At 37.5% G+C, this 9,838-nt stretch overlaps 3 protein-coding genes across 3 annotated transcripts; 1 reads left to right on the forward strand and 2 right to left on the reverse strand.

The window, feature by feature from the left end:
• Positions 1–239: 239 nt before the first annotated feature.
• LOC109472301 (28S ribosomal protein S10, mitochondrial-like) lies at positions 240–3,111 on the reverse strand. Its single transcript, XM_019771980.1, has 8 exons — positions 3,024–3,111; positions 2,494–2,573; positions 1,986–2,017; positions 1,810–1,859; positions 1,370–1,509; positions 1,056–1,164; positions 733–822; positions 240–577 (listed from the first exon to the last, which is right to left on the reverse strand). The coding sequence occupies exons 1-8, from the start codon at positions 3,084–3,086 to the stop codon at positions 497–499; spliced, it is 645 nt and encodes a 214-aa protein (XP_019627539.1). The 5' UTR covers positions 3,087–3,111; the 3' UTR covers positions 240–496.
• Positions 3,081–6,446, forward strand: LOC109472302 (dynein light chain 1, axonemal-like). Its single transcript, XM_019771981.1, has 10 exons — positions 3,081–3,136; positions 3,249–3,287; positions 3,552–3,661; positions 3,908–3,963; positions 4,187–4,242; positions 4,522–4,611; positions 5,049–5,102; positions 5,215–5,251; positions 5,671–5,757; positions 5,925–6,446. The coding sequence occupies exons 1-10, from the start codon at positions 3,134–3,136 to the stop codon at positions 5,960–5,962; spliced, it is 570 nt and encodes a 189-aa protein (XP_019627540.1). The 5' UTR covers positions 3,081–3,133; the 3' UTR covers positions 5,963–6,446.
• Positions 6,447–8,368: 1,922 nt separating this feature from the next.
• Positions 8,369–9,832, reverse strand: LOC109472303 (transcriptional-regulating factor 1-like). Its single transcript, XM_019771982.1, has 2 exons — positions 9,747–9,832; positions 8,369–9,548 (listed from the first exon to the last, which is right to left on the reverse strand). Exons 1-2 carry the CDS (start codon positions 9,803–9,805, stop codon positions 9,374–9,376), a joined length of 234 nt encoding a protein of 77 aa, XP_019627541.1. The 5' UTR covers positions 9,806–9,832; the 3' UTR covers positions 8,369–9,373.
• Positions 9,833–9,838: the final 6 nt, after the last annotated feature.

Raw genomic sequence — 9,838 nt, forward strand, 5'->3', positions numbered from 1 at the left:
CATTCTCCCATAAAGGAAAACCCCCTATAAAACCTCAGCATGAAGATGGTGTCATCTTTTATATAATGTTAATATATATGGCCTGTCTAGTCATAATATTATTTGCTTGCATTTCATGAGCAGTGCTCCATATCATCACAGCTCTGTACTTGAAATTATTTTTTTCATTCTTATGATGTAGACATTTTGCATACAAGGAAAGAAACAGAGAGACACATATTTAAAATACAACAGGCAAACACAATGCATCCTATGCTTTTATTCCTGTCATTCAAGTGTAGAGTGAAATAAAATTATCAGTGAATGCTAATACAACTTTGAATTATGCTAACGATGCTGGATACAGGCAAGGACGTTCTTTTTGATGCAGGGTACAAAAAATTCAGAAGCGACTCTACCATAAGGCTACATACAACAGTTATATTACAACGTCAAACAGTTGAACTGTAATCATCTTTAGTACATGCTCATAATATATAATTCTTAACCAATGACTCTATTGAGATGTCCCCACAGGTGCTGTTTCTGACTGTGTCTCTGGTGGCTTAAGTTCATCTGGCAGTTTCTCAAGAGCAGTCTGAAAAACAGAAAAGCACATCAGCTGTAACTTATAGTCAAATTACTGAATAACACACTGACTAGGCTGTAAGAATCAAATAGCACATACATATGTATATTCTTAATGAATGGCGAGGTCATTCTAGACAATTTTGCATATAGCTACTGTCTCACCTTCTTAACTTCCATTGCCACACCCTCTGGTAGATTCCGTTGAACATATTCCAGAAACACATTGCTGGTGCTCCCTGTCAGGTGCTTAAACTGAAATATCGAATGAAGCAACAACAAAAAACAACTTTACTTGGCATTGGAAACAAACATAAAATCATGTGATCATCATCACCATATCTTGTCATGATCAGGTACTTAACATGTTAGGAGATCTACATTACAATAGTGATGACGAGACATACCAGTATTAATATGGACCAAATATAACTCCTAACAAAGAGTTTACATGAAGTAAACTGACACAACTTGGCAATCATACTTACATGGAAGACCCTGTAATGAGTCCTTATTTCATACTGCACTTTGTGTTTCTTGTGGACGTGAACTGACTTCAGCAGAGTAATTCTGTCGTAGGTTCTGCGGGGTCTGTGACTGCAGTAGGAAAGCAAAGAATACAAATTATGTAGCTCATTTCAAATTGTTAATATCAAGAAAGGGTATCTTTTGATCTGTAAGTAATCTTCAAAGACTGTATTAGTAATCTCATTAAATTTCTAATCCACACCATATTCCAAAGAAAATCACAGGATTTCACTGGAATAACTAAAAAATTACAACTTCCAGCAGAAAAACCTACATCTTTTCTAATCTTAGCCCAAGTTCTTTTGCAGCCATGCTGACAAACTGTTCGTAACTATCCAGCACTGCCTCTTCATGGCCTTTACACAGCAGAACTATCCTCTTGTACAGGACGTCTGGTTCATCTGTTGTCTCAACCTGTAAATAACAAAAGAGCAACCCATCCATTTAGTATATTATCTTTTTTTTATCTAATATTGCAATACCAGTCTCAGCTTAGCAGCTGTCACAAGGACGCTGTCCAATATTTCTGAGGTGGCGGTTAACACTGCTCTTAAATTTATGTCTGTCCTTAAGAGCTACAATGTCCTGTGGGAGGGAGTTCCAGAGATTTACAGTGGCCGGTCAAAAATAAGAATAAAGACAAAACATTGATACAATGACGTGTGCACAAACAGGATGGATAACAGTACAAAATGTATCTAGATGAGCTCTTACCAACTGAGATGTACTGGAACTGTAGCGCAGGGTTGGCTGGAAAGCTGTCGCTATGTAGGAGCAGAAAACAACAATTTTATTCTATTTGAAGATTTCTTTTAAAAAATGACACATTTCAATACCAAGCTAGAAGTCAACAGGTGTCACAGCAAATTAGCCAGGTGTATAAGTTGTACCTGTGGTTGGTGCTGCCTGCTTAGGAAAGTATCTGCAATATTCATGAAAAACAGAAACATGAATTATCTTCTCAGTATTACATTACAGTAAAAAAATTATACAAAGACTGTGACTTTTAAGTTAGCAGAGTTATCAACCAAGGATTGAGGTGTTCAAGAATTCATTATTTCCTAGAACTATCGCAGAGTGGAACTCACTGTAACCAAGTACAGTAGGAACTTTGTCATTAGATAGCTTTAATGACTAGAGTTAGAAGTTCAAGAGTTAGGTGTAACAAGTCGATCGGTGTAATGTAGCCAGCTGCCTCCTGCGAAGCTGGTGTGTTACGCTGAAAGGTGGTTATACTAGCTATACAGATACAGAAGGCAGCAGTCTTGCAATGTGTATGTTTCTCAGAAGTCCAGGTTCAAGCATTCATATAGAGTTAACATGCTCAACAAAAGGACGTTTTCAAAAAACCTGCTTTATTACAAAGACACATGTCAAGTGCTAGTTTATTGTTTATACCTGAGATGATTTTCAACAGTCTTGGTTGTTCCACATGCTAGTCTTTGTGCAATGCTTCTTCCTGCCAACAATGCAGATACCTGTGGCACAATGCATGAAAGATCAATAACAACTGTCTGATTCAACCCCATCAATTATGTCTTGCTTATGAGGAAATTGTATTTGGCAAAACCACAGCATATGGACAAACTTTACTTTCATATATTAATTATGACAAGTATAAACTGTTTTCTACTTGAGCACAAATAGGAACAAAGAAGTCACTTTACTTTTAAATTTGCACTAGGCATCTTTTCATATTCATAAAAAATTCCTTGACATACACACTAGACTTTTCAACTGTATACAACCTCGAGAGTTTATATCAGGCAACGACTGCATTTTGGGAAGGCAATTGTGTATTCTTGCCTTATACTGATCTACAATTTTCTATTCATACGCCTTCAAAAAACCTTAATGCTTAATTCTGAGCGTACATCTACCCACCAAACGTCATATTTAAGGCATAATCTTGACAAATCTTGACTTACTCGAAACGCCAAACTTCCAATGGGCGCCGCCATTTTGGTGTCAGAGGTCAGAATGTATCCCATTATGCTTTGCGATCACCATGGTTACAGGAACGACGGCGTAAACCAAGATGGTGGGTGTTTAGATTTTTCTCGTGACGACATGTGCATTTTCCTTGTTTGTACGTCTCGAAAGTGTGAGTTTGCTAGTCATTAACATGCTAATGTTTGCCTTATCCCCCACAGTCGAAAGGGACAACCATCAAAGAAGCCCTGGCGAAGTGGGTAAGTACACAAAAGTTTCAACAGATAGTAGTTCCAGTACATGTAAGTTACCATGTAATCTCCAAGCAGATGGTGGGGTGATATTACTTATCCAAGTGCTGAAGAAGCTGTGAAAGAAGACTTGTGCTTTGAGAAGAATTTTATGAAGCCCACTTGTGAAGTCATGGATGTGTTTAGCAGCAGGCAGACGATGTTTTTCTCTTGTTCTTGTCGTTAAATTATGGAAATTATCCAATAATTGACAGCCCGTCCATTTTTTCGCAGGAGGAGAAGAATGGGAGCAAGGCTGCGGAGTCACCAACAGTGAAGCTGTACATGCAGATTCCTCCCATCGAGAAAATGGATGCTTCCCTCTCCACTCTGGCTGCCTGCGAGTATGTTATATAATATAATAGTGTTCTTTCTACCTACCAGCTGTTTACATCGTAACGCATTGCGAATCATCGTAATCTCAGATTGTTGTTTTGTTTTTATCCTGAAGTTTTCAAGGGGTAGGCATAAGCTTCTAGAGTTAAAGGATCAACCACTTGTCAATGATACTTTTTGCTGCATGGGGATAACAGATTATAGCAAACAGTTTTACGTCTACTTGATTATAACATGAACCTGTTGATTTACAGGATGTTGTCACTCTCCACCAACTGCATTGAGAAAATTGCCAACTTGAATGGCCTGAGTGAGTATCTTATCTTAAAGTTACAAAGCAAAAGTAAAATTCACAGCCACACAGATGTCCACTTTTAATGACACTTAATGTGCCTTTCTTTTGAAAAGAAAATTTAAGATGACAAAACAGATTAACACAAAATAGTACAGTATTACTGTTCCTCCTGGATTTACATCCAGAGCAGCCTTGAAAAGTTTGCCATGTTAAGACATTTCTCCATTCTGTTTTGCAGAAAACCTGAAAATCTTGTCCTTGGGCAGAAATAACATCAAGAACCTCAATGGTCTGGTAAGACAGTAATTTCCATGCCAATCTAATGTATCATCAGGAAGTACTTTCCTGTAATTTTTCCAATAGCACCTCCATCCATTTCTTGGCATTATTATCATACGTAGTATGAACAGAGTCTAATCTTGGCTGTACCCTTGAACTTTGTTTTGATTACACCTGGTGTAAGGCTTGAACTTTTTTTATGAAGGGAAGAACAATACTTGACTGTACAATGTAGAATATACATGTATAATGTCCCCTGGCTGACAATGGTCTAATTTCTGATCCACCATACAGGAGTCAGTTGGGGACACTTTGTGTGAGCTGTGGATCTCTTACAATAACATTGAGAAGCTGAAAGGCATCCATGTGCTCAAGAAACTGACGGTAACTGACTTGTCTCATACTAGTATATGTTCATTCAGTTTTAAGTTATCCTGGTCACAGTTACATGAAATGAACCTTAATCTAAATTAAAACTGAAAATTGAGCTATGGCACTATGCAAGTTAAGAGTAGAGGTCAAAGAGGGCCAGCAAGGGGAGGTCCCGACAACGCTCTACGCTGAATTCGGAAACCTCTCGATTACGCTTTACGATAAATTCCAAGTGGCTACAACGCATTACGTAGAATTAAAACTGCGAATACGCTCTACGCAAAATGCGAAGAGCGGTCCGTCTACGCTCTACGTAAAATTAAAACGGCCGATTACGCTCTACGGAAAAGGCCTTGCGGGCCCCCATTAAACACAGGCCACTTGTTTGAGTTATTTGAGTTGGTCAAAGTGATTGAAATAATTCACTATTCTACCAAATTATGTTCCAGGTGTTACACATGTCCAACAACAAAGTCAGTGACTGGGCAGAGTTTGGAAGACTGGTAAGCCAAAACTGTCTGTACATGTTTCATGTGTCTTTTGCTTACTTTTTGTCGAGTCTCAGAAAAAAAGTTGTCCACAGTTTAAAGCATTGATTATCTTATTTCTTTACAGGGTGAATTGCCTTGCTTGGTTGACCTGCTGTTTGTTGGTAAGTTGTGTGATTTTAGGGTTTGTGCAGAGCAGGAGGGGGAAGAAAAGAGGGAACAGGGTAGTAGTAGATAGGAAAATAGACTTAGGCACCTTACAAGGTCCTTAACCAACAATGTGGAAACACTTGTCGTTGAAATAAGTATACAATCACACAAAAATCAAAGGACCTCACACAAAAATCAAATTTACAAAATTAACTACAGTGGCATGTGTAGAATAGGCACTGTCTTCATCTATTAAAAAGGAATATTTTGTCTCCAACCATTGATTATCTATTGTAACCATTTAGTAACCCTGCCTAATAAAACATTATCACATGTAAATGTAGGGATGGCTCATTGAACATAATTGCCTGTATGATATACCAAGTCATCATTTGCTCCAGAAAATTTGGTTAATATATATGACTGCCTGTAGGGAACCCCCTGGAAGAGAAGCACCAGGCAGAGGGAGACTGGATTGAACAGGCTACAGGCAAGCTGCCCAGATTGAAGAAACTGGATGGTGAGTTTGATACAGTTTGTTCTTAAGTCTTTCCGTGTTGCTAACACCTGCATGTTGATTCTGACAATACAACTGTACATACTAGATGACATTTTATGCTCATTACTTTATGTTCCAGTAATGGATGTAATGCAGACTGCTATTATAAAAGCCTGTTTATTTTACAGGTGCACCTGTTATCAAGCAGGAAGAGGGAGATGACTGAGATTCTGAGCTTGTACAGCATGTTTGTTTCACATTTCTGTAAACATTCCATGGAATTTGATGACTCTGCTCATTCATTTGGTTTGAGGATGTTTGGAATGTTTGGAATATAGATAAGTCTGACGTCATGTATACCTGATTAAGTCCATTTGGCAGTTTACCAATCACTAGTGTACACATAATTCTCTATAAATGAGTTTTTCTTGAGTTCTACGTGTTATTGGAAGTTGTTTAGTGACCCACTTGAACATAGAAATCTGTTCAAATTTTGTAAATATAGGTCCAAAGGAAAGAGGGAACATTAAAAGTAAAACATTGTTAGAGAGTAGGTGATACTTTTCAGTGATAGCTTTTGCCCTTCTGCACTTCTCACGAGATTGCATAGGTCTCTGGGTTAGACATGAATATACTACATGAATATATGTATAACAGAACTTATACTCCCATTGCTTACTTCATCAAATAAACACATTTTCTTACTTGTATTGCTCTTTCATTCCTTACGAAGTCCTGGAAAGTTAAGTACTTGGACAGTAATTCTAAACAGGTGACTTCATAGGCTTAGATGAATTTTGTGAGAGTCTCAACTTTTCCACTCTTTAACCAAGACCCAGCAGTACATGGTTCATAAGAAAAAGTCTGGTATTTTTTAATCATAGTGTATTTATTGTTCTGTTGACATGGTATTGGTGGTATTACAATTATCATATAAAATCATATTTGCTGGATAAAAAGGGGTACAGGCAACAGAATTCACAGGCAACTGTAGCTAAAACTAAGGCATGATCAGAACTCCACACAAAACTACAGCATGACTTGAAACTCAAAAGTCCACAAACCTTCATGTGCCATGCATTCACATACAGATGTCATTGAGATATTCCCGCTTATGCAAACAAATCACATTTTGCAAAGCAATATCATCATACAAGGCATGTATTTACAACAAATAGTGCATACTTTTGATACAACAAATTACATATTAAAAGAATTACATATGAACATGAAAAAAAAAGCTTTCGCTGATCAACTACATGTATGTATCTGACGTTCCAAAAGTACTGTGTCGACAAACCTACATGACATTGTGTAACTGTAGCTTAGTTGGCTGTCGGCTATCCTAGTTTTCACATAAGGAATATATAGGTTCTTCCCATGTCTTAAACTTACTAAATGGTGTGGTACATACATGGTGTAACTCTCAAGTTCAGAGGCTTTGACTATCATGGTAATAAAATCGCACCAATAAACCTTAAAAGATTCATGGAACAGGTAGTATGATTCCCCCACCTGTCCACCATAGCATCTTCTCTTACTCTCACATAAACTTGTAACTTTGTGAAACATACCATTACATTGCAAAAGTAGTAACTTCTGTGTCTATTGTATTGGTGGTTAACAGCTTCTATTGTATAAAAATGTCAACAATAGGTATTTTTGTAGAGTTTTAGACTATAAATTTTAATAATGTAATCTTGTGTTACCGATAAAACTATCTAGATCGACATACACCCAACAAAAATATATGCATGACTCTATTTACAAGGTAAAATATTCACAAAATTTCAACATTTAGTAATGACATATATATAGATATATATAATTTTTTACTTAGTCATTTTATTGCTTTGGCTGCAGCATTACATACAGCCAAGGCTGCTGAACTAGTTATTAAAGGCATGTGGAGAACAAGCTTATTATATAGCCCTTGTACCAAAAACATGCTAGATATAAACTAGTCAGTACCCATGCCCTCACCAGTGTAGATTGAAGGCCTCCTGTTGATATTGCACTTCATCAGAGAGGTCAAGACCATGACTGCTACCTGGTGACTGTTACACCACACCTAACTTGATGATCACACAACAGACAACAGTTGTCACATCAACATTTGTTCTCTGCCATGGTGGAAGAGTGTACATACTGTCCAATCACCAAACAACTCATGATCATCACGTACATAGTCAGACATCATGAGTAGAGCTGTGTACCTAAACAAATTTTAGGTACAGGTACAGGTACAGGTACACAGGTTTAGGTACAGGTCCGGACCTGAACCTGTACCTGAACAATTCGACCAATTTATATGGTCTTCTGAACTCCTTCAATAACAAAAAAACATAAATAAACTTGATAGTTAAGGTTTATTCTTTGTTTATGGCGAATGCTCAGATAAAATATAGGCAAAACTAAGTGTTTTGTTTTCATGAACACGCTGTCCTTACACAGGGACCCATTGTTAACCACCTTTATACACATTTGAGGTCACAAATAGGCATAAAATTGGTGTGAAATTGTTTAGGTACAGTACCGGTACTGAGGGAGTAGGTATTTTGGACCTGTACCTAATCAATTTTTCCGGTACAGTATCGGTACTGCGTACCGGTACACAGCTCTAATCATGAGTCATGAGAATTGTTGGTGTGTAGTGCAAAAAAGTTGACATATCTTTGTTGACAGTGAATTGTACATGTTTGTGAATGTCAACAAATTCTACAGTTGTTGGAAATGCCGACAACCTCACTTTAACCCAATGATTACCTTTCTTAAGGTGTTAGACCTCACCAGCTTACACTCTGTCTTGTAGATTGTCGGTTGGTTGTTGTAGCCTGGTGTGATCTGAAACCTTCCATCTCATACTTGTCAATGTATAAGACACAAAAACAAGTCATTTGTTCCAAAGAAAAAGATTAATTCCCTACATCCATGGTATCCCCAGGTTGCTAGGATGTTAAATCCTTTGTGCACACAATGTTCTGGATATATTCACAAGCATGGAAACTGACAAGACCAATCTAAACATGTTCTGACCAAATCTTCGTTGATGATATAAAAATTCTTAAATACCTCAGCTTCCTGTCAATGGGAAGCTTTCGGTTCAAATCAATTTTTTTTGCAATCCATTTTTTATGTACAGAAATGCTATGCAAAATTAATCAGCCAAGTGCATATTTTTAAGCTTGCATACAAACTGTTCAAACAAGGCCTTCCCTCTTTCTGCAGCATCCTCACTGCTGATGTCTAGTTATCTAACGATAAACAGGTTTCACCTAGTGGGTAAAAAAGGAATTACAACATTACAGTGAACAAATACAGGTTTTGCTGCAGCATTAAATATCAAAGCAAAATCAGTCTACAGCTATTTTGTGACTTGTTTAAAAAGACATAAATAGTGTAAATAGTGTAATAGCTTAGTTCATTTAAACATACATGTATATTGGAATGATAGTGATCAATCATGACATTACAATATACGTTATTACATACCACTATAAAATAAAACTTCTGGTTAAAAACACTACACCTGTAAAATTCCCCATGTACAGGAGGATGGGGACTGTTCGCGTCTTTTGTACACACTGATACACGTACATGTATGTCCATGGTAAAATGTAGTAAAGGCAATTATCGTTTATTCAAATGCATCTTGTAGGTCCTCTTCAGATGTGTTCATGTGGTTGGACATGGGGAGAACTGACACTTTGCTAGCTTCAGACACGAGTATCTTCTCAGTCTTCTCCTCCTCCCTGTCAACCTTGCGGTGAGTCTTCATGTGAGCAGATCTGCTCTTCACTTTGTGAAACACCCTGACAAATGGTGGCATAAATTGTATGATAAGCAACAATGAATTCCATCTGATCTATCTGGAAAAAAAACACAAGCAGAAGGAACAGGACAAGGATAAACATTTTGTTGCTAAGTTAAAGAATGGAATACTTGAAACAAACAGGGAGAACACTGCTAAAATGTAAATACTACCAATTAGTTGTTGACCTGGTACTTACTTGCCACAGATTCTGCAGGGGAAGTCCCCCTCCCCCTCCACGGTCGTGGCTCCAGTCATACTGGACTCACCACTTTCATGGGAGGTAGCAGA

Source organism: Branchiostoma belcheri, unplaced genomic scaffold, assembly GCF_001625305.1.
Source record: "Branchiostoma belcheri isolate BF01 breed outbred unplaced genomic scaffold, Haploidv18h27 scaffold27, whole genome shotgun sequence".
Lineage (NCBI taxonomy): Eukaryota > Metazoa > Chordata > Leptocardii > Amphioxiformes > Branchiostomatidae > Branchiostoma > Branchiostoma belcheri.

Bases quoted from the DNA above. Each gene is read 5' to 3' on its own strand.
- LOC109472302 (XM_019771981.1), top strand. The intron at 3,662-3,907 runs GTATGTTATATA...GTTGATTTACAG, and splicing joins TCCACTCTGGCTGCCTGCGA to GATGTTGTCACTCTCCACCA. The intron at 3,964-4,186 runs GTGAGTATCTTA...TCTGTTTTGCAG, and splicing joins TGCCAACTTGAATGGCCTGA to AAAACCTGAAAATCTTGTCC.
- LOC109472303 (XM_019771982.1), bottom strand. From the start codon at position 9,805: ATGACTGGAGCCACGACCGTGGAGGGGGAGGGGGACTTCCCCTGCAGA. The intron at 9,549-9,746 runs GTAAGTACCAGG...ACCATTTGTCAG, and splicing joins CCCTGCAGAATCTGTGGCAA to GGTGTTTCACAAAGTGAAGA.
- LOC109472301 (XM_019771980.1), bottom strand. From the start codon at position 3,086: ATGGGATACATTCTGACCTCTGACACCAAAATGGCGGCGCCCATTGGA. The intron at 1,510-1,809 runs GTAAGAGCTCAT...TGTTATTTACAG, and splicing joins GTTCCAGTACATCTCAGTTG to GTTGAGACAACAGATGAACC. The intron at 823-1,055 runs GTAAGTATGATT...TCGATATTTCAG, and splicing joins CTCATTACAGGGTCTTCCAT to TTTAAGCACCTGACAGGGAG.